Source organism: Mesocricetus auratus, unplaced genomic scaffold, assembly GCF_017639785.1.
Source record: "Mesocricetus auratus isolate SY011 unplaced genomic scaffold, BCM_Maur_2.0 Super-Scaffold_100038, whole genome shotgun sequence".
In the NCBI taxonomy this organism is placed as follows: domain Eukaryota; kingdom Metazoa; phylum Chordata; class Mammalia; order Rodentia; family Cricetidae; genus Mesocricetus; species Mesocricetus auratus.
In genome coordinates, this window is record NW_024429216.1 from 5,902,100 (window position 1) to 5,926,794 (window position 24,695).

A 24,695-nucleotide genomic window follows, 5' to 3' on the forward strand; every position below is an offset into this window, starting at 1 on the left:
ATGGCAATCTGGCATAGAGGAAATGTCATTGGTGACTCATTCGGGAAAGGTCTAAGTTTTCTTTCCAAGTTTCATGTCTCTTCCCCATCAGCATCTCAGGGGTGATCCTCCAGCCTTCCCCATCGGCATCTAAGAGTGTGTCTTACAACCTTCCCATCAGCATCTAAGAGTGTGTCTTACAACCTTCCCATCGGCATCTAAGAGTGTGTCTTACAACCTTCCCATCGGCATCTAAGAGTGTATCTTACAACCTTCCCATCGGCATCTAAGAGTGTGTCTTACAACCTTCCCATCGGCATCTAAGAGTGTGTCTTACAACCTTCCCATCGGCATCTAAGAGTGTGTCTTACAACCTCCCCATCAGCATCTAAGAGTGTGTCTTACAACCTTCCCCATAGACATCTAAGAGTGTGTCTTACAACCTCCCCATCAGCATCTAAGAGTGTGTCTTACAACCTTCCCCATCAGCATCTAAGAGTGTGTCTTCCTACCAGCAGGTGTACATCAATCATGCCATGTACATTACTCACCTTGGCTCCACCTTCTCTTCTCATCCCTCACAATCATCCAGGGCTCCTTCCCTTGTTCCAACAGGGTGATCACATCTGGCTTAGAAATGGAGCATCCTGCTTGGAAGAGCGTAACAGAATGCATGTAAAGAATGAATCTATTTGCCAGGTGGGGTAATACATGGCTGCGGCCCCAGCAGTTAAGAGGAGAAGGAAGGAGGATCGGGTGTCATGGACGCATAGTGAATGCAAGACGTGGGGTTGGGGCACACACAGAGTTTTGTTTATTATTATTATTATTATTATTATTATTTTCAAGACAGGGTTTCTCTGTCTTTCTGGTTGTCCTGGAACAACTCATTCTGTAGTCCAGACTGGCCTCAAACTCAGCAATCCACTCACGTCTGTCTCCTGAGTGCTGGGATTAAAGGCATGTACCACCACGACCTGGCTAATTTACTTTTTTTAACTTTCATTTTTATGTGTTTGGGTGTTTTGCCTGCATGTATGTCATGTACCACGCGCATGCAGTGCTCTGAGAGGCCATAAGGGGGTGTTGGATCCCCTGGAACTGGAGTTACAAATGGTTGTAAGATGCCCTGTGGATGCTGGGAACCAAACCTACGTGTTCTGCAAAAGCAGCCAATGCTCTTAACTTATGAGTCATGTCTCCAGGATCAAAAGGAAGATTCTTTAGTCAATTCTTCAAAACAAAGATGGCCATCAGGGTAAAAGAACATTCGAATTTGAATTCTTTCAGTATCAAGGGTAGAGGCATGGCTTCATTTTTATTTAAACTCATACAGCTCCATCCTTTTAAAGCTTTTTAAATGATGATTATGCATTTGAATCATGTAGGACCATAAAAGTTTTTCACAGAGGTGTCCGTTCCACCCGGTTGTTAGCATGGGCGCTGTGGGAAGTGGCCTGGGGGGGCTTACCCAGTGCCACCAGGTGGCTGTAGTTCTCTAACATCACATCTTTGTACAGATCCCTCTCGGAGGAATTCAGGCACTCCCACTCTTCCTGAGAGAAGTCCACAGTCACGTCTCTGAACACCACCTCGCTCTGAAACGACAAGCCCATGTATTGTGCGTGAGATAAAACGGGACAAAATGTGCTGGGGAGGGTGTGTCTAAGTCACTGTTCTATCGATGCGAGGAAACGCCGTGACCAAGCCAGCTCATAAAGACAGCGTTTAACTGGGGGCTTCCTTGTAGTTTTAGAGGGTTAGTCCATGATCATAGAGGCAGGAAGCAGACAGGCATAGCTCTAGAGCAGTAGCTGAGAGCTTTACATCCTGCTACACAGGCAGCAGGCAGAGAGAGAGAGAGAGAGACAGACAGACAGAGAGACAGAGACAGAGACAGAGAGACAGACAGACAGAGAAACATGGGCTTGGTGTGAGCTTTTGAAGCCTCAAAGTTCACTCCCCCAACATCCCCTCCAACAAGGCCACACCTCTTATTCCTTCCCAAATAGTTCCTCTACCTGGGGACCAAGTATTCAAATATGTGTTACAGAAATTTTATGCCACCATCCATCCATTGTCCACTTGAATAGTGTTTGGTTTGAGAGGCGGGGCTCATATTCACCTGGCAAGAATTGATCAGAGCGTCCTAGGCAGACTCAGGATGGGAGAAAGTGTGGCCCTCGGGAGAAGAGGCCGGGCCAGAAGGTTGCAAGGTATTTTAGGAGCCAGGAGGCAAACGATGGTGGGTGTGTTGTGGCCTTGGTGGCTGTTTCAGATTCTTGTAATTGTCCTCAAGTTTTATAATACGGTAAACGGTAAAAGAAACGGCTTCCTAGATACATAGGGGAGGGCCCAGGCCCTGACCCAAACGGTGTGACAGATTTTGATGATTCCCGCATGGGAGGCCTCACCCTCCCTGGGGGTGGGATGAGGGGCTGGAGGGGGGGGCATGGGAGGACAGAAGGGAGAGGGAACTGGGATTTGTATGCAAAATAAGATTGTTTTTAATTTAAATAAAAACTATTTTAAAAGACTTGAACAATAATATCAGTAAGAGGATCTTTAAGTGATTTTTACAATGCTAAAAAGCTTTTTAAAGATATGGAGACAAGTGTGACCTGTAAGAGAGAGAGGAGAGAGAGAGAGAAATGGCTTCACACATAAGGTTATGGGGCCATTCTCATTCAGACCCACGGGGGGGGGGGGGGAAGCAGGGGCTGGAGAAACAGCTCAGCCACTGCAAGAGGGCTTGCTGCTCTTGCAGAGGACCAGAGTTCATTTCACACACAGACACATAAAAAGTAACTAATGAGACCTTGAGAACATGTTTATGAGGGGATGGAGAGACCAGGTTTGGTTCCCAGAACCCATATGGTGACTCAGAACCACCAGGAACTCTGGTTCTAAGGGAACTGCATCTGCTCCGGATGCTGAGGGCTCCAGCATGCATGCAGTGCACATATACACACACCCAGGCACACTCGCATACAATAAAATTAAACCAATGTCTTGAAAAACTGAAATAGGTAAGACTATGTGTGTGCCTCGTATAGCATCTTTTACGGCGTCAACCATGGAAAATTTAAAATTACATATGCAGTAACTGCTCACAGTGTAATTCTGTGGAAGCGGTGATGTTTTAAGGAGAGGTTCTCTGGTCTTCAGGGTTCACACTGATTGGGTCAGGGCACCCTCACATGAAGATGGAGAGAAGGGCACAGAATAGGTAGCTGCAGGGGCTCCATCCCTGTGTAATGGAAGACTGGGGAGCAGATGAAGGATCGGATTCTGATAGGAAGTTTCAAAAGAACAAATGAGAGTCTTTGTACAACCTGACAAAACAAAAAGTCAGGGCCGCCGAGAGGGTTCACTGAGTAAAGGCCGTTGCGGTCACGCCAGATGACCTGAATCCATCCAGGACACACATGGCGGAAGAACTGGCTCCCAAAAGTTATCCCTTTACCTCCACAGACACCTGAGGCAGCGCCCTCCATACAAAATGAGCAAACACAAACAAATAAGGGCACGAGCTTTATCCCCGGGACCCACAGGGGAAGCTGAGTGTTTGGGGTCGATCCTCAGGACACTCAAAGCAGAAGGGGAGAACCAACTCCAAAAGTTGTCCTCTGGCAGACACACGTGCCCCACAGCATGCTTATGCCTGTGTGTGCATGCACACACACGTGCCCCACAGCATGCTTATGCCTGTGTGTGCATGCACACATGTGTGCTACAGCATGCTTATGCCTGTATGTGCATGCACACACACGTGCCCCACAGCATGCTTATGCCTGTATGTGCATGCACACACACGTGCCCCACAGCATGCTTATGCCTGTATGTCCATGCACACATGTGTGCTACAGCATGCTTATGCCTGTATGTGCATGCACACACACGTGCCCCACGGCATGCTTATGCCTGTATGTGCATGCACACACACGTGCCCCACAGCATGCTTATGCCGGTATGTCCATGCACACACGTGTGCTACGGCATGCTTATGCCTGTATGTGCATGCACACACACGTGCCCCACAGCATGCTTATGCCTGTATGTGCATGCACACACACGTGCCCCACAGCATGCTTATGCCTGTATGTGCATGCACACACATGTGTCCCACAACATGCTTATGCCTGTGTGTGCATGCACACACATGTGCCCCACAGCATGCTTATGCCTGTATGTGCATGCACACACGTGTATGCTGCAGTATGCTCATGCTCATACATGCATCCACACACAGGCATCATAAATAAATACAAATAGTGTAATTTTTTTAAAGACATAATTTCAGATACAGAGAAACCAACTTACATGATCCATGATTCTTGAATTGCCAAGAACTGGCTTGTCCTTCCTCAAGGATCATGCCCTGGAGAAGCTGTTCGCAGAGGCCGGAGCTGGGGAAAGGGTGCAGCCATGAGATCAGAACTGCCCAGAGCTGCCAAACTTTAAAAACCAGTATACCCCATTTCTCCCTTCTTCCATGCCACCTGGCTTTCCAACACACAAACTGGGAGAGATGGGAGGGGCTTACACAGAAACGTGCCCTCCTCCAAACTATAGGGAAATCAGCTGCAGAATGCAGCAGTGAGACTTCAGCATGCACCATGGTCACCTAGAAGACTGGTCGAGATGGCTCAGTGGTTAAGAGCATTGGTTGCTCTTCCAAGGGACCTGAGTTCGATCCTCAGCACCCACATGGTCCTCACAACCACTCGTTACACAAGCCATTATTGAGGCCTCTGCCAACACATGTAGGTGGTGCACACACATGTTAACACACACAAATAAGTTTTAAAAGGAAGAATGTGCTCTCCAGGTTTTTGGTTTTGCATGCCTGAAGATAGAGCCCGCTAGCTAGGTAAGTGCACATGCTGAGCTACAACCCCAGCACTTGCATTTGTAAAATTTCCCCAAATGCAACAGCAGCTGATGATGGTCCAAAGGTCACACTTAGGATAACACATCATGCAGAGGCACAAAGATCTTCAGAGGCAGGCAGATTTCTGTGAGTTCCGGGCCAGCCTGGTCTACAGAGGAGTTTGAGGACAGCAAGGACTACACAGAGAAACCCTGCCTCGAAAAAGAAAAATAAGAAAAAACAAAAAACGAACGACCAATGCAGAGGCAGAGGATGAGCCTCAGTGGTACCTTCAGCCGCTGACCTCAGTACACTTAAGTAATGCTAGGCCTTAACAAATCACGCGTCAACCTTTAACACAGCATTTCAGTATTGCAGAGTCCTATCTGAATGTATGCGGCACGTGGGTAATTAACTGTAGAACCCCCATCATGCACTGCACTAAAAGAGACCTCCTCTGATTAGATCTCTGCTCACTGAAAATGTAGGGAAATTCTCAGACCCAGAGCAATGAATAATTCATTCTTTTTGTCTTTTTGTTTTTTAGGGTATCGATGTGGCCCAGGGTGGCCTTGAATTCCTCACCCTCGTGGACTGAATGGCAGTGACGTCACTCACAGCTGAATAAAACATTTTCAGAGAGCTTTCAAAGGGAAGAAGATTAACCCCATGTCCTAAAAATTCAGACGAATTTCACAGAAGCACCAGAAACTCACATGTAACCTCGCTTTTAAATAGAAGCAGCGGGCCTGGAGAGGCGGAGCGCATTTCTTTTTTCTTTCTGACCGGGTCTCTTGCAGCCCAATGTCAGGCATCCATTGGAGGATGACCTCGACTGCCTTATCCCCCTGCCTCCACCTCCCAAATCCTGAGATCACACAGGTGTGTGCCACTACGCCCTCTGGCTTCACCCCCACGCTTTCCTGAACTTGGTCAGAGCCCCCTCCCCACTCTTCAGGGGTCCCGGCTGATTCCACCCGCCCGCACCACAGCAAGCGACAGGAGCCGGCGGCAGCCCACAGCCACCCGCGTCTGTGCTTGCTGCTTCGGCCAGCCTGTGCAGTGGACTCCCGGGATGCCACCCCTGCGGCTGCCTGGCCTCTAGCTCCGAGTCGTCCCGCGGCTCTCTGCTCCCGAGGCCTGCCCGGCATCGAAGGAGCCCGCGTTCAGCACAGGGGGTCTCCACCGTGCAAATCGCCCCCCTCCCCCGCGCCGACTTCCCCCTCGGTCCCTGTCCGCAGCCAGGCCGGGGGGTTGGGTGCAGCACGATAGGCTGCACACACAGATGACCACCCGAGTCCCAGGGGTCCACAGAGCGGACCCCGCCCTCGAATCCCAGAGGAGAAGAGCATAGGTCCCGCGAGCCCGGCTCACCCGGCTGTGGGACGCGGTGCCCAGAGTGTGGGTCCCAAGTGCGGTGACCCGGGCCTCGGCGCTGCGGCGGTGGCACCGAGGTGCTATCGAGGGTGATACTGGGGGCTCCAGGGCTTCCGATCTCAAACCAGAAAGTCCGGGATGCTGCTTGCTTCTTTCTCCAGGTCCTGGGCTCTCCGCCCTGCAGAGACTGTGAGCCCCGCCCCCAGCTGCTGGACCGCGGGGGAAGGTGGGGGGGGGCATCTGTGCGGCAGTGCGCAGGCGCACAAGGAACCAGTGGGGCGAGAGAGGCTTCTGTGGCTTCGCACCCGCAGTGAGAGCTTGGTGCCAGGATACAGGGTTAGGCCGAAATAGCCTGGAGCCGTGACTCCGGCGTTGAACAAAACAACACCCTGATGCTTCGAGGTCCAGCTTGGATCGCTTGCTGAACAACGGCCCTTGGTTTTTGGCTTCCGTTGCTTGTTTTTAAGACAGTCTACCTAAATGGCCCTGGATCTCCCCACAGAGACCATGCTGACCTTGAGCTTGCGAAGATCCTTCAGCAAGCCCCCACTGCTGGCATTAGAGGCACAAGCCACCACACCCCTACCTGAACCACTCTTATGGCTGTGATAAGATTGTCTACCAGTTTTTCTTCCTTTCCTTTTAAATATCTGAGGCAAAGTCTCTCTATGCAGCCCTTGCTAGCCTGGAATCTGTAGACCAGGCTGGCCTCAAACTCAGAGGCCTACCTGCCTTCCTTTCCGTGGTACTGGAATTAAAGGTGCGCGCCACTACTTTGGGCACGGTTTTCTTTTCAGAAAGCAGACTAGGGGTTTAAACCACGGGTATGGTTTTCATGGTAGTCCTACATTCTTTTTTTTGTTTGTTTGTTTTGTTTTGTTTTTGTTTTACGAGACAGGGTTTCTCTGTATTGTTTTGGAGGCTGTGGGTCCAGCCTGCCTCTGCCTCCCGAGTGCTGGGATTAAAGGCATGCACCACCACCGCCCGGCAGTCCTACATTCTTATGCAAGGAAGAGTTTTCCTTTTCCTCTATTTCTTCCGTCTTAACAGCACAGCACATATTTGCGGATTATAATGTGTTATAATCAATTTCTTTCGTTTTGATGTCTGTGTTTTCCAAGATTTGACTTGTGGGAGCCCCTGAAGCTGGATTGGTGAGGTTTTTTTGATTGTTTGTTTGTTTGTTTGTTTGAACTACAACCCAGGCTGACCTGGAACTCATGATTTCTTCCATTTGGCCTCCCTTCCGCTGACATTACAAAAGATACCACACTGGGTTATTGGATAATTTGTCTTCTGGTTTATTTCTAACACTGATTTGTTTTTAATATTGTAGCATTAAATACTTCAGGGGGAAGGGGAGATGGCTCAGGGCTTAAGAGCTGGCTGCTCTTCCGGAGGGCCCAGGTTCAGTGCCCAGCACACATATAGTGGCTCACAACTGTCTGTAACTCCAATCCCAGGAGACCCAATGCCCTCTTCCAGTTTCCATGGGCACTAGGCAATGTGTGTTGTGCACATACATACATGCAAGCAAAACACTCATACACATAAAATGTAAAAAACAAAGCACATTTCAGCTTCATCATTCATTTCCAATATCCTAGCCAAAAGTATAGAAAGCAAGACAATTCCATTAACTCACTTTGTATAGGGTGTGTGTGTCTGTCTGTCTGTCTGTCTGTCCATGTATATTCTACGATGGTATACATGTGCAGGTCAGACAACTTGAGAAAGTTTGAGGCAGAAGGACTGTGACTTGAGGTTAGCCTGGGGTAGTGAATTCCAACCTGGGCTACATATAAAACAAGACCCTGTCTGAATGGGTAAAACAAATAAAACACAGCTGTCAACATGTCACTAGTAGTGGGCTAGGTCAACAGTAGAATTGAGAAAAAAGAAAAAAGAAATCTATGCTAGTGATGATGCAGGTTTAGAATTTAAATAACTCCAGAGGCGGAGGCAAGGGAATTACAGGTTCAAGGCCTGAACTGGCAACTTTGTGGGACTCGAAACAAACAACAAACAAAAACCCACAAACCTAAAACTGTTGCAGACAATATGTAGCCAGTATTCAGATTCAACTGTTGACAAGATCAGTGTATTTGCTGTTGATCTCTCACTACAATAAACTGAAATAGGGTCTATGCCAGGCTGGCCTCTGCCCACCAATGCCCCTCCTGCAGTATGCTAGGTAAGAAAGGCACGTACCACTGCACCTGCCTTTGTCTTCTGGGTCTAGGGGAGGCCGACACGCAGGGCCTTGTGCATACGCAGATCACTGCTGCTGAGCTATGTTCTCGGCTGCTCTGTGATGACAGCTTAGTAAGCTTTAGATGACCCCCAGGCACAAACGCTCTGGTTTCCCACCTTAGTCTGTGATCCTCTGGGCCCCTTCTCCAGGGTTGGGAGTGCAGGTGTGCACCGCTATGCAGTTTATGAACCCAGGACTTTGTGCATGCTAAGCAAGCAAGCTAGTGGGTTCCATCTCTAGTCACCTCTCTCCCTCCCCCCTCCCTCCCTCCCTCCCTCCCTCTCTCTCTCTCTCTCTCTCCCTCCCCCCTCCCTCTCTCTCTTCCTCCTTCCCTCCTTCCCTCCCTCCCTCCCTCCCTCTCTCTTCCTCCTTCCCTCCCTCCTCTCTCTCTCTCTCCCTCCCTCCCTCTCTCTTCCTCCTTCCCTCCCTCCTCTCTGTCTCTCCCTCCCTTCCTCCCTCCCTCCCTCCCTCCTTCCCTCTCTCTCTCTCCTCTCTCCCTCCCCCCTCCCTCTCTCTCTCTTCCTCCCTCCCTCCTCTCTCTCCCTCTCTCTTCCTCCTTCCCTCCCCCTCCCTCTCCCTCCCTCCCTCTCTCTCTCCCTCTCTCTTCCTCCTTCCCTCCCTCCTCTCTCTCTTCCTCCCTCCCTCCTCTTTCCCTCTCTCTTCCTCCCTCCCTCCCTCCTCTCTTTCTCTCTTCCTCCTTCCCTCCCTCCTCTCTCTTCCTCCCTCCCTCCTCTCTCTCTCTCTCTCTCTCTCTCTCTCTCTCTCTCTCTCTCTCTCTCTCTCTCTCTCTCTCTCTCATTTTTGAGACAGGGTTTCACTTGTAGCCCTGGCTGTGCTGGCCTCAAACTCAGAAAGATCCACCTGCCTATGCTCCCAAGACCTGAGACTAAAGGTGTGTGTGAGCACCCAGCTGCTTTCTTTTTAGGACCAGGGAAATACTAACCTGGCTCGGTTTGACTCCGTACTTTGTATGTTTTATTTACAGCATATGATGAGATTATATGTAGGGAAAAGGGTCCAGCCAAAGAAACACACCCTGAGCAGAGCCAAAGAAACACACTTTGGCCCTGGAATCAGAGTCAGTGAAAGAAATGCACCCTGGCCCTAAAATTAGAGCCAAAAGGCTAAAAAAAAAAAAAAAAAAAAGCCCAGAGAAAGAAACACACTTTGGCCCTGAAACCAGAGCCAAATCTAACCCTAACCCTGTGCAGAAAACTAACCAATCCTCGAGCAGGAGCTCTAGCCAATCTGAGCTCAGCATTGAAATCTGACCAATCCCCACCTTGGAAGCCGTGTTTGTTCAGCTTGTGACTGTTCACACTACCTGGTTGTCCTCTGCCACTGTGGCAGAGGACAGCCACTCTCCTGGATTCTTCCCTCCCAATAAACCCCCTGATGAGCTTTGGGTGAAGACCTTTTGCGGTGGAGCAGAGACCATCCTGGGCAGGGCAGAGCAAGCAGGGCTATAACATTTTTGCCGGGGAACCCTTCCCCTGGCAGAGAGGAGTTGTTACACTCGGCTCTCTACTCCCGGCAGCAGAGCTGAACTATAGCAACTTCGCCCGGGAATCCTTCTCCTGCCGGAGCAAAACTACTACACTGGGCAAACATCCCCAGCTGGAAGACCCTGTCCTGCCAGAGCGATAATACACCGGGGAAGCCTTTCCCTGAGGCAGGGCTGTAAGCTGCTATGCTTACTGCAGCCTGTGGTAGCCCTTGGCTCCCGAGTTCCAGATACCTTTCCACATGAGCTGTGTAACACTCAGTATTCTGTGACTCCCAAGTGCCAGAATACCTGTCCTACCCGATTCACCCAAATGCCCACACTATATAGCTGGTAAAATATGCCGTTTCACAAGCTGCTTGCAAATGGCAGAATATACAACAATCTTTCTTCTTATACACACAATAGCTTAACAGAATCTGCTTTGTGAATGTAAAGTTTAATAAGATGCATGGCTTTGGGGGTTAACCTGTTGCTGTGATAAAACTGACAAAAAGCAGCTTAGGGGAGAAAGGGATTTATTCAGCTTCCAAATCCAGGCTACAGCACATCACTATGGAGGATTCAAGGCACGTGAAAACAGAGAATAAACGCAGGAACTGTTGCTTGCTTTCTTCACTTTTACATAGTTCAGCACCCAGCCTACGGGATGGTGCCACTCACAGTGGGCTGGGTCGTTCTACACCAATTAACCAGCACGGCAATCCACAAGACATATATATCCACAGGCCAACCTGATCTAAATAATTCCCCAGTAAGACTCTCCTGGAAGATGATTCTAAGTTGACAGATAAAACTAACCAGTAAAGGGATGGAGAGATGGCTCAGAGGTTAAGAGCACTGACTGCTTTTCCAGAGGTCCTGAGTTCAATTCCCAGCAACCACACGGTGGCTCACAACCATCTACAATTCAATCTGGTGCCCTCTTCTGGCATGTAGACAGAACACTGTATATGTAATAAATAAATCTTTAAAAAACAAACTAGTAAAACATACTGTTATGCCAAGTTTATGAGACCCCAAAAAAGACCACCAAGGAGCCAACTCCCAACTCACTGATGAAAATGCATTAGGTTTAATGTTAAGCTACAAGCCTCGGCAGGGACCCTGTCCAGCAAACTGGCCCCGCAGCTGCAGGAAAAGGGTGCCTGGCCTCAATTGCAAGGGGTTTTTAAAGGAAAAGACAGCAAGCAGGGTGGTAGGTGCCTTGGCTGTTCAGGATTGGGTAAGAGTGGGTGACCTTTGGGTTCACTGACTTGGGGGCTAGGGAAATTTCAAAACTGTTACTAATGGTTGCCCACAAGGACAGTTGTGACGAGATGTTATTTACTAAAATTAGTCATTGCCTGACCACTCGGATGGGGTCACTTTGTCAGGGTGGGCACAATTTGGGTGCTCCTTGGAACTGTTTATGGTTCATTGGTTGGAGTTGAATCAGCCTTGTGTCATGCAGGGAATTTCTCAAGGTGGCTTTTTCTGAGGATGGAGTTAACTCCATCTCCAGTTTACCTTGCTCTTACAATACTTAAGACATGTAAGCATTCACCACCTTTTAGGGCTTCTTGTCCATCCACAGGCTCACCCAGATCTCCCACTTCCATGGAGATTTTTGAGGGCATGATCCCAAGGTTATTCAATTCTGGAGTAAGAAGTTCTTCATTTAAAATTTAGTATTTCAGAAGGACATAATTTAAGCTGGCTGTGATGGCCCACGTCCGAAACCTCAGCATTCAGGAGGATGACACAAGAGGATCATTTAGTCCAAGGACAGCCTGGGTATCTATTACTTTTCTCCTTCTTTGAGGCAGGATCTCTCCTTATTTAAGGAACTTGCTGATTCGGCTAGACAGGCTGGCTGTGGAAGCCTCAAGATCTGCTGAACTCCACTCCTCATCTTCTTCCCTCCCCCGTAACGGGGTCACAGAAGCACACTACTTCTCCTTGGTATTTTATGTGAGTACTGGAGATCAAAACCCAGGTCTACATATTGGTATGGCAAGCATTTTACTAACAAGTGCCCCAAGTCCCCCCAAAGAGGAACATTTAAACCATGATAGTTGTCAGATATTTATTATGTTCAGTAACACATTTTAGGCCACTTCCCCCATTGAGAATGGTGGTACATGTTTGTACTTAAGCTGGGGCACAAGTTCAAGGGCATCCTCGGCTACATAGAAAGCTTACCAAGTACCAAAAAACATTTTATTAAGCAATGATTGTATGTTTGGAGACAGGGTCTCACTATGTAGCCCTGCTGTCCTGGAACTCACTGTGTAGACCAGGCTGGCCTCAAACTCAGAAGATCCATCTGCTTCTGATTATAATGCAGAAGAGATAGAGAGATCACCAGGCCATAAAAGGCAAGACTCAGATCCCAGATGGGTAAGGTGATAAACACCGGTAATCACAACACTCTAGAGGCAGGGGAAGGCCCGCCACAGGCTCCAGGTCAGACAGGACTACAATGCAAGGCCCCATGTGAAAAGAAAAGAGGGGAGCTCAGCGCATAAGAGCATGCACTGCTCTGCTCCTGCAGACGACCGAGTTCAGTCTCCGGTTCCTAACACCCTGTCACAACCACAGGCCATCTGATGCCTTGGCTGCACAGAAGTCTGCAAAGCACCAGCGCTCGCACACACAGACTGCATACACAGACTTAAACTTTTTTTTTTTTATGACAAAGTCTCACTGTGTAGTCCCAGCTGGTCTGGAACTCTATGTAAGTCAAGCTGTCCTGAGACTCACAGAGATCCTCCGGCCTCTGCATTACGAGTTCTGGAACTAAAGGTGTGTGCACCAGACCCAGCTAGAGTTAAATCTTAAAAAGGGAGAGTGGGAGGGTGGGGCGAAGAGAAGGGAGCAGAGGAGGAAAGGGGAGATAGAGCATCTGGGTAGAGGTTCAATGGGATGTGGGTGTGCACCTGTAATCCCAGCATGAGGAAAGCTGAAGCTCAGGAGAAGGCCAGCCAAGGCAAGACTTGTCTCAAAATGTGGGAACACCAGACCTTGAGTAGAGACCCACTTCCCCTTCTGCCTGGGAGTAGGATACATGGAGCAGAAAAAAACTAGACCTGAGACCATGGGAGCCTACCTAAGCCAGTTTGAGTGAGATCTCCTAAATCAGTGTTCCTGACCCTTAATGTCATCAAATCTACAGCCCAAAAAAGAAAAAAAACAGTCAGTTCGAGATTTCCAGTTTCTCAACAGACCTGCTGCATCAACCTTCCGGACCCATGAGTTTTCATCATAAAGCTAACAGAGAAAAAAGGACCCATTTAAAACATTTGGACATTGATATAGACTATGATGAGTGACAAAAGCCTCTTTTCAGTATTTAAACAGGACATGGTCACTTAAAATATCAGACTTGATGGTTCCTATTTCTGGAATCACGACTAGGCCAGTGTATTTTTCTGGAGAAATACAACTTGTCCTAATGTGACAACTATTGTTCATATTTTTCATAATACTACATGTGTAACATCAATGATTGTGCCCAATGTATCTGTGCAAGTGCACTTTCTAAATGCTTTCCTAAACAGATCTTAAAACGATTGGAAACTTTATCAAATTGTAAATGTAAATCACATACGGGTTACCCTTGTAACAGACAAAGGCTGGTAGAATGTTATGGCCCAGATCTGGTGATGGGTATGGTAATGGAGAGGCGCTATGTCAATGGGGGTCCTGGAAATGGTGGCAGTGGCAGTAGGCATTCTGACTTTATGCCAAGCTCAAACGTGCCTTGTTCCAGAGACAAGAGATCCGTAACCAAGTATTGCTTAGCTTAGCCCATGACAATCCCAATAGCCATAAAGGTTGGTTACAGATGATTTAAGGTTGGGGTATCTCTGATGACAGGCAACCTGTGGGGAAGACCCCTCCCACCTAAAACAGGGGTTCAAGGTCCCCCAAAGACGAAAAAGGGAGGGTGACCCTACTTGACCTAAGCCAGGAGTGCCTCATTTGAAAATAAAAAGGGGTGAATTGTGGGAACACCAGACCTTGAGCAGAGACCCACTTCCCCTTCTGCCTGGGAGTAGGCAGCTGTAAGACAATGTTTAGTAAAAACATGTTTACTAAAAACGATACAATAAGTTCCTGGCCACTTCCCCTTCTGCCTGGGAGTAGGCAGCTGTAAGACAATGTTTAGTAAAAACATGTTTACTAAAAATGATACAATAAGTTCCTGGGAAAGGCCTTCCCACAGAAACCGCCCTGACCTCGACCTTGTCCAGAGACTAACCGCACCTTCAAAAACCCACACACATCCACCTCTGGTGTCAGAGCAGAACCAGCCAGGGGAGAGGAGAGAGCAGAAGTTTCTCTGGTGGGAGCTTTTCTTAGGAAGTTTTTCTTAAACCTTTTTGGAGCCTGTTTAAAGTTCTCTTTATATCGTTGAACGAGTCTCTGTGTTGTCAATCCCCGACACCCTCCGCACGTTCTCGGACACAGGCCACGCTACAGACGTGACACAAAATAAGACCAAAATTTAAAGTGGGGAAATGTCCAAAAATATAGGTACACAGCTTATGAATTTGTGCTTAAAACTGGTAGGACCGAGTGTTAAGACAGCCAAGTCACCATCCATGAAGAAGAACACGATGCCTAACTCACTGCCCCATCAGAGTAACCCCGGCTGCGCAGCCCAGTATTTACACTTTAAATCATAAGCCATAAGAGGAAAGCATGGGGTTTCTGAAAATACACTGGAATAGAAAAATAATTTACAAGCATTAACACCAAACCCAAGTCGGACATTAAAAAGAAACCTATTACCACAAACTAGAGAAAAAGGTTGTAAGTCTTACACAGCCACTAGAAAAACAATCATTCAACAGAAAATAGTATTAAGACATCCCACAGAAAATGTAGTATTTGAAAATAGGAAAATATGGCATTTAATGCAAGTTACATGTAGCAGAAAAATGCAAATTAAAGCTGTCATAACACGTTTCACTTAACAGACTGGCAAAATCAATACTTCAACAAGCAAAAACTTGTCAGTAAAGAAGGGTGTGCTACAACATCCGAAAAGAACCAAATGATAGGCTTTTTGTAAATATACACATACTCAAAAGTAGCAAATCCAACCCAGGGATGGAGCTTTAGCATATATATCTGCATACAGAAGCTACTATGTACAAAGGCAGTCACCTCATTCTATATTTTGAAGGAGAAAAGAGACTATGTACCTCAGTAAGGGACCCATTCAATTAACTGTGGTAAAGGCCAAAAGAAATAATACTACATAGACAAGGACTATGGATAAGGAAGTTAGTCTTTATTTTCTAACATATTCCACTTTCTACACTTAGAAGCACTAAAGGACTTATTCTTCAATAATGTATAAGATTTAGTTTCAATGTTGAGAAAGGGTCTCACTATGTAGCCAAGGCTGTCCATGGCCTCACACTCCTGAGTACTGAATTGCAGGCCTTAATTAGTAACTATGCCTCTCAATCCCCCACACCCCTGCTTCCCCCACCCCCAGACAGGGAGAGTCTCACTATGTAGACCCACGCTGACCTGGAACTCAGAGATCATCTGGCCTCTTCTTCCTGAATGCTAGGATTAAAGATGTGCCACACCACATCCGGCTTCCCTAATTTCTTAACAGTTAAAGATTACCCCAGAATACATCAATTGTTTAACAAGTTATATCAGCATTTGCTTCCTGCTGGATAGCTGTTTCTATCCTATTGCTTCCTCTTTTACCTTTTAAAATTCTCCAGCATCTTAAGACAATGAATTCTTCACTGACCTCAGTTTTCCGCAAACATTGCGAGTATGCACTACAACCGCATTCCATAAATTATCCAAGGGGAAATACTTTCCCCCTCAACTCCACTAAGTTTTAATTAATGGTTATTTTAAAGCTATTTAAAAGTATATTTCCAACTATATGGTGAGACAGCCCTAGGCCTATGCAAGAAGGCATTGTGCATAATTTGAACTAACTGATACTTATCCAGACTTGAAGTTCCAGACACAGAAAACAACTCCTAGGCCTTTCAGTGGTATTTGTTTATGTGTTCAATCCTGATTTTGCTCAAGACAGGCATCTTAAAATCCAAGCTGTCTTTTCTCTTTGTAATTTGGTTAACCTTTGCTTTTTATTTATGGAGGCCATGCTATTAGTTATATACAAATAAAAATATTCAGATCCTTTTAATGAAATGAACCTCTGGACATTATGTCATTTCCCCCTACTTTTTGGTAAATCATTTTTGTTGTTTCTTCTTGAACTCTTCCTGGTATGATTTCTTTGGTTAATATCTCAACAGCATGGTTTCTCTCTCCCATTCTTTAGTTTCAATCCTTGTGTAGAGTTATCTTTCTTGGTCGCTTGGTTGTTTTTGAGGTGGAGTTGCTCTATATACCCATGCTGGTCTGAAACAACAGTAATCTCATCTTCGCCTCCTGAAGGACACAATCCCAGGTACATCCCACACCAACCTAGTCTTTCATTTAAACAAGAAAATAAAGCTTCCTTTCAACTACAGTAATCAGCCTATTCAAATTCTTTTTGGGTTCATCCCAGCACTCAGGAGGCAGAGGCAGGTAGACCTCTGTGAGTTCGAGGTCAGCCTGGTCTACAGAGTAAGTTCCAGGACAGCCAGGACTACACAGAGAAACCTTGCCTCAAAAGACAAAAAAAACAGAAGAAAACCCATACAAACAAACAGTTTTTGGAATTACTGACAGAATTAATGTCTACCATCCTACCACACAACTGGCTACTTCTATGTTCACCATCTTTGTTTGCTGTCTTATTTTGATCACTGGTTGCTTTTTATAGCTACCTTCTCTTAATGATTCTAGGATACAACACGGTCTCATGTGACCCAGTTTGGGCTTGAATGATCCTTATTTTCCTATATCCACCTTCCCAGTGCTGGGACTACAAGCACCAACATACTCAGCTAACACTGAAAATTCTTTTGTCATTAAAAAGATTACTTAACATTATAAAATGATGGACACACAAAGGCTTTATGTTGACAATCTGTTTCAGGTTTCCTTGCTATATCGTATGCCAGCACCTGGGAACTTCAGCAGGACTGAGACTGAGGCTAGAACAGGTCTCAAACACTTCCTTCCTTTCCTACGGCCACATGCTTCATTTAAGGGAACACAACACATTTTTCTATTTTTTAAGAGGACACTGGCTTTATTCTATAGGTTTGTGCATCAACCAGAAATGTATATATATTCATACAAAATTTACTCTAAGCATTTCAAATTTAACTGCTATTACACAACAAATGCTTTTCTAAGCATTTCAAATTTAACTGCTATTACACAACAAATGATCGTATAGCAGTACGATTTTCTAGCTGTACCTGGTGGCAGGTATTTGAGAGGCTAATGTAAGGGGTCCATGAGTTCAAGGCCTGCCTAGGCAATTTAGCAAGACCACGTCTCAGGAAAATAAGGACGACTGGGGGTGGTTCAGTGGCAGAACACATGCTTAGCCGGCTCACAGAGCTGTGGTCAAGCCAGTGTGGTGGCACATACTTCTAACCCCAGCACTCAATGGACTGAAGCACAGGATTGCCACAAGTTTAAGAGACCCTGTCTTGAAATAAAACCCACCAAAACCAACTGAATATATTTCTGCCTGAAAATGTTCTGCTTCCTTCCCATTAGCACTGACTATAACACTTGTGTCTTTCAAATGTCTCCATAGGACCTGGGAAATCTAGTCTATGTATCAGATGGTTTGGGAAAAGCCTTTAAAGTCCAGTTATCCATATTATTGGCTTTTTTTAAAAACTCCTTTTAATTCACTGATCAATTATTATATATAATATATATTTCTGTTGTCAACTCTAGGATTTATTGATTTTTTTCGATTGAATAATTTATAGTATTTATGCAAGTGAGCCTCATCAGGTTTTAGTATGCAGAGTTGCTTATCTTTCACGCTGAAGCAAGCTGTGTTTTCAGACTACAGTTTTCATGTAACCCAAGAGTCATGTGGTGATGGGTACAGATTACCAATGTGTTCCCATTCACATCCTGTGCAAACCCGACTGTCCTGAGTGAAACACACACTGCCTCTGCTGTGGAGGACACTTTGATCTCACCTATACGCTAAATGCACTGAGTCCATGCAGTCTAGCCAGTCAACTGTCTGGTTCAACACAAGTTGAAGTGAAAAATCTACTCATGTTCTATTCCAATCATTTTCATTCCAGAATTCATTATGAAAGCTTTGATATTGGGACACACTGACAGGAGACGTCATTAATAAAATGCACACAAACATTCCAAAAAATAACAACAAAGACTATCTAAGTAGATCACTCCTACATTTCCTAATCACTCCTCCTTGCTAGTAACTATGCCAAAGGTCCCTTTTATGAATTCATTCAATCCTCACAATAACCTTACTACTGGCTAAAAGGCAGCAATCTGAAGCAGAGCTGAAGCTGATAAAAAAATACAGGTGGCAAATAATGCTCGGGATAGCTTCTACATTGAGAATGTCCAACAGTGTGGCTGTTCTCTATGTGGCATTTTCTATAGCTATAATTAAATGTAACCCTTTTGCTGGTAATAGAATTAGTATCTCTATTCATAATTTAATTTTTATTTTTCTGTGAATTAATACTCAATAAACTGTAGGTTATAAAGCAAAACAAAAAAAAAGTAGTCATCAGATGGTCTTCTCTTACAACTCTTATTCTATAACGAATGGCTGAAGAAAACAAGGGCTTCCTGTTCTAATCATCATAGTATAAATTACACAATGTTAAGTACGATGTGAGGGGTTGCACACACCTCACTTCCGGGCCCTTCTCAGCAGGGTCTAGGTAGCTGAGGGACACATAAAGGTGTTTACCCTATTCCTGATCTTTTCAACATCTTTCTTTTGTATGCACGTGAAGATGTGGAGTAAGGGCAGTACTCAAATACACAGGATTTCTCCCACTGTGTGTATTCTCTGGTGCTTCTTCACCTGGAGGAGCCGGGTGAAGGCCTGTCCGCATTCCTTACATTCATAGGGCTTCTCACCAGTGTGGATTCTCTGATGCTGAGTAAGATGGGACCTCTGCCGAAAGGCCTTGCTGCACTGCTGGCATTGGAAGGGCTTCTCACCAGTGTGGATCCTCTGGTGTAGAATAAGAGTTTTGCAATCAATAAAAGCCTTCCCACACTCTTTGCACTCATAAGGCCTCTCCCCGGTGTGAATTCGCTGATGCCTGTTAAAGTATGAAGGGCAAGCGAAGGCCTTCCCACACTCCTTACACTCGTAAGGTTTTTCGCCAGTGTGAACCCTCTGGTGTTGGATGAGATGTGCTTTCTGCCTAAAGGCCTTCATGCACTCCTGACACTCATAGGGCTTCTCGTTAGTGTGAGTTCTATAGTGTTTCATGAATGCTGAATGACAGAGAAAGGCCTTTTCACAATAGTTACACTCGTAAGGTTTTTCACCAGTGTGAATTTTCTGGTGATCATTCAAGTTGGAAGCCCAAGTAAACGTCTTCCCACATAAGTTACACTCATAGGGCTTCTCACCGCTGTGAATTCTTTGATGTCTGGTGAGATTTGCACTCTTGTTAAAGGCTTTCTGACACTTGTGACATTCATAAGGCTTCTCGTTGGTGTGTGTTCTCTGATGTTGGAAAAATGTAGAAAAGTAGAGGAAGGCCTTTCCACAATGCTTGCACTCATAGGGCTTCTCATCCGTGTGAACTCTCTGGTGCTGGACGAGCAGGGAGCAGTTAGTGAAGGCTTTCCCACATTCTTTGCATTCACAGGGCTTTTCACCGGTGTGAAAGCGATTATGCTGAACAAGGTAAGCATGCTTTTCAAAGATCTTGCCACAGATCTCACACTGATAGGGCTTCTTATTGATCTGATATGGGGCAAGTTGGAAGTCATAGGTAAATCTTCTGCTACACTCTTTCAATTCATCACATTTCTCACCAGCAAAATCCTGTCGATTTTTCATCGGATCTGTGTAATAGATAAAGGTGTTCTCGTACACTTCATTAAGTTTATCACCGGTAGGAATTCCTATCGGCTGAGTAATGGTTTCACCTGCTTCCTGTGGATAATTTTTTGTTTCAGAGTGAGTTGTTTCACTTGAAGCAAGGGGTGTAGGCTGAATGAATTCGGTTGACATCTTTTCCAATGGGGCTGTCACTCCCTGTAAATATTCCTCTGTACACTCTGGTTGTGTCTCAAGGAGTCTCTTGCATTTCCAATCATTTCCAAAACATGATTCCTCAAGGCAAGAATTACCGACTCTTTCTATTATTTTCCATTTTAATGATTCCTTTCCAAAGATGCCGCTCTCTAGAGATAAATTCTTAGTTTCATTTACAGGCAACAAATCTGAAAGGAAATAAGCACATATTTAGTAGTAGAAGACATGAAACAACTTCATAACAAATGGGTGGCTGATGGCGCATGCCTTTAATTCCAGCACTAACTGGGGAGGCAGATGCAGGAAGATCTCTGTGAGTTCAAGGCCAGCCTAGTCTACAAAGAACATTCCAGACAGCCACAGCTATTACACAGAGAAATCCTGTTTTGAAAAAACAATGTTTTTGTAAAGAAAATTTCATTTTTGTTTTTTATATATATCACTGTGCACCACAAGCAATCGCCCTGCCTGCAGAGGCCAGAAGGCAGCTTCAGGTTCCCTGGAATTGGAAGTTACAGAGTTGTGAGCTGCCATGTGGGTGCTGGGAATTGAACCTGGGTCCTCTGGAAGAGAGGTCACTCTTAGCCACTCAGCTATCTCCCCAGCCCCAACATGATAATCTTAAAGTACCTGATGCATTGCAAGAGAACCGGCCAATAGATCCTCAGAACGCATGGAACCACCAAGAAGGCATGGAAGCTCACCTTTAAGTCCAGTCCCCAAAGGCAGAGAGACAGGGGAGCTGTCTCCGGGGGCAAGTTGGCTAGGAAGACTAGGGTTTGATTGAGAGACCTTGTCTCTAAGAGGACAGAGCGATCAACAAAGACAACCAACATCTACCTTTGACCTGCACATGACACACACGCATGAACATGGTCACTCACATACATACTACATATACACAAAGAAGAAAAAAAATTAAGAAGTAAATGGGCAGATACAATGGTGTATTGAAGAAAAGTGATTTCCGTGCATGCCTGACAATCTAAGTTTAGCTCCACAGCTGAAGAGCAGAACAAACTAAAACAGTTGTTTTCTGATCTTCAAGGATGCACCCCAAAAATGGCAGAGGGGCCTATTTAACATATAAAAGTAGACCTGGCAACTCCTAGGGATAGGGGAAGAAGCTCCAGGAAGGAGCCGAGAGGAGCCATGGGAGGTGGGGGGACAGGGCGGGGACACACACACACACACACACACACACACACACACACACACACACACACACACACACACACACCACACAACGAGGGACGGGACTAGGGCGGGTGTCTGGTAACAAGAATTTCAACTGAATTTGAAATTACCCAGCAGGAGGGGACAGGCGAGTGGTGGAGCAGGCAGAGGAGAAGAGCTCAGAGCTCCAGAGGTCAATGGTCTTAGTTAAGATACTTTGGTGTCCACGTGGTGGGGCCCCAAAAGCCCAAAGGTTGTAGCAAGGAGACATGTGGCGGGCAGCCCAAAGGAGCCCAGGGAGAGAGGGGTGACTTACTGAGTAGGTGAGGAAAGATGGTTAGACAAGGGGAGGGAAGAGGCAGCTGAAGAAGCAGACTCTAGAATCAAACTGGGGGAGGGGAGGGAGGCCAAGGCAGAAGCCAGCAGAAACGAATGATCAGTACACACCTCAGGAGAGTCAGCTGGGCTCAGAGAGGCTGAGTTCCCTAGAAGGGAGCTCATTTAGGCCACTCTTGGGTTTTGGCACCCGATGAATAAAAAGAAATGGAAAGGAAAGGACATGGCTGCTCCTAGATATGGTGGAGGAGGAAGTGTATCATAGATATGTGGGAGAGCGGAGGCAGAGGCAGAGACATCTGGGAGAGTCTGGTACGCCAGCCATACCCTCTAGCATGTTGGGGCTGAGGGATGCTGGGAGAAGCTGGCAGCCAGGTCCCTTTGATATGTTAAATAGACACCTCAGCCTTTTGTCCCAGGGTCTGAGACTTAACACACTCAAATAAAACAAAATAAGAATTTTAAAAATTAAATGGCATAGGTAACCTTGGAATGGTTACATTACTGTCAGATAAAATAGACTTCATGATAATCCACACTGTCAAAGACAATTTTATCACAATGATAAAAGGTCATATTCGTCGTCTGGCAATCACAATCATATAGTTTTATAGGAACAAAGTCTCAAAATTCATAAGGGAAAACAGGAATAAGATGTTACAACCGTCTCCCAGGAACTCACAGGGCCAGACCCTTCCAAACAGTCAATCAGGACAGCAAAACTATAAATAGTACTGTGCACCATTACCACCAGCACTTAATTTCACAAAGCACAACATCAACAACAGGTGAATGGTGCCAGGGAGATGGCACAGCAGGCTAAGGGGTTTGCTGTCAAGCCTGAGGACCTGAGTGTGATCCTGGAGAACCACAGGGTACCAGGAGAGAACCCAGTCCCACTAACTGCACACATGCATGCGCGCGCGCGCGCACACACACACACACATACACACACACACACACACACACACACACACACACACGATCTAAATAAAAGTAGACAAAAAAGAGAAAGAAAAGAAAAATCAAGCTGCTGATCCTCTCCCTTTCTCAAACTGTTTCTTCCAAAACACTGGTCTCCCTGCAGAACTTTCCGTGCACTATCAGAGGAAGATCACCACCACTCCTTGACTAGTGTGGGCTCCCCAAAATCACTCCAGTTGCTCCCAACATCCATACGTACCTGGGTACCATTCTGCCTGCTCCACCATCCATACGTACCTGGGTACCATCCTGCCTGCTCCACCATCCAGGGTTCTTTGCCTTGCTCCAGTAGTGAAATTACTGATGGCTTAGAAATGGCGAGTCCTGCTCAGAGAAAGAGAATGTTCAAAACAAATACAGAAACAAGCAATGGCAGCCAAAAACATCTGCTATAGGATTAGTTTAACCTAAAACAGCTTTCGGATTTTTAAGATGACTATGACTTAAAATAAGTTGCTGTCTAGCAAGCACTTTCCTAAATAACTGTTGCCTGCAGAAGTCACTGATGAACATTGAAATTAGCAGGGAAGTGTCATGGGAAAGTATGTATAATGGATCAAAGGGCTTCAAAGGAAGCTATTTACCAGCTTGAAGTGGTGGCTTTGGGGACGGAGAAAGGCTCAACAGCTAAGTCTTGCATGTGACAGCCGCGACTCTCCCACAGATCTTCATCCCCAGCCCTTAGGGAACTCATTTTCTGAAGGAGAAACAGATGGCCTTACCCAGCGACACAAAGTTACTGTAGGTCTCCAACATGACATCTCTGTACAGAGATCTCTGATCAGGGCCCAGGTGCTCCCATTCCTCTTTACAGAACTCCACAGCCACATCCCCGAACACCACCAACTCCTGCAAGGCGAGCGAGCACACAGGAGACGGTGAGGAGAATCATTTCAGGCCAGTGGCGAGACGCCCTTTCCAAGGTTCCCCAGGGCAAGGCATGCCCCCTCTCAGCACTGGGGAAACTGAACATTTCAGAGGACTGGCCTTTGGCTCCTAAGGAATCATTTCTGCTCCCCTGAATGTACTGCCTGGTGAGTGGGACCTTGGGCTGTGAAAGCTTGATCTCTAGGAGGCCAGAGAGTCGACAACAAAGATGACTTGTAGCCACAGTGAGCACTCCCAGAAAAAAACCCTGACAAAAAGGCATTTGCCAAGTGTCTGTCGCTTGTTGGTCATACTTGCTACATGTCATGGCGGGGAGAATTAAGCATGTCTCCAGGATGACACAATGTAGAGTCTAGACTTTTCCCTTGGCAAATTTCATTCCTATTCTGCATTCTTTTGGGGTAAATTCACAAGTATGAGGATAACTGTTTCTCTAGGTCCTGCAAAACCAACCAAATAATCACTCCAGTCTACCCAGACAAGCAGCTCACTCCTCTAAGCCCAGCACTGACTTCGAGAGACAGCTAGAAATGCAGGGCTAGCCTGGGGTCTTAGTTGGGGTTACTATGACTGTGATGAAATATCACAACAAAAGTGTGGATTCCCCTTATGCTTCTAGGTAACTACCCATCACTGAGGGAGGTCAGGACAGGAACTTCAACAGAACAAGAACCCAGAGGCAGGAGTTGATGTGGAGGCCATGGAGGGCGCTGCTGACTGGCTCGCTCCCCATGGCTTGCTCAGCCTGCTTTCTTACAGAACCCAGGGATGGCACCACCACAATAGGCTGGACCTTCTCCCATCAATCACTAATTTTTTTTAAAAAAATGCCCTACAGGCTTGCCTTCAGCCTGATCTTGTGGAGGCATTTTCTCAATTGAGGTTCCCTCCTCTCAGATGACTTTAGCTTGGGCCAAATCAATATAAACACTAATGAGGACATCTAGGCTATACAAGTTCCAGACCAGCCTGGGCTACAGAATGACACCCAGAAAACAAGAAAGGCAAAGCCACAGATGAGGAATTGCAGTCGAGGTTAAAGAGTATGCATGAGGGAATCCAGGAGCACACCGGGGCCCGTAGAGAGGCTCACAGAGAGAGAACGCAATTGTTCAGAATAACCAGCTGCCCAGAAGGATAAAGGCATTTGTTGCTGACGCCA

At 46.3% G+C, this 24,695-nt stretch overlaps 1 protein-coding gene across 1 annotated transcript in view; it reads right to left on the reverse strand.

Moving 5' to 3' along the window:
• LOC121132751 (zinc finger protein 28 homolog) overlaps nucleotides 1-24,695 on the reverse strand; it is a 36,540-nt gene that overhangs the window by 6,451 nt on the left and 5,394 nt on the right. The window contains exons 3-8 of the mRNA XM_040734244.1: nucleotides 23,368-23,494; nucleotides 22,883-22,969; nucleotides 18,907-20,337; nucleotides 6,227-6,546; nucleotides 1,451-1,577; nucleotides 531-629 (exon numbers count right to left, since the gene is read on the reverse strand). Coding sequence (XP_040590178.1) covers nucleotides 531-629; nucleotides 1,451-1,577; nucleotides 6,227-6,546; nucleotides 18,907-20,337; nucleotides 22,883-22,969; nucleotides 23,368-23,494 — 2,191 coding nt within the window. The remainder of the gene's footprint in view (nucleotides 1-530; nucleotides 630-1,450; nucleotides 1,578-6,226; nucleotides 6,547-18,906; nucleotides 20,338-22,882; nucleotides 22,970-23,367; nucleotides 23,495-24,695) is intronic.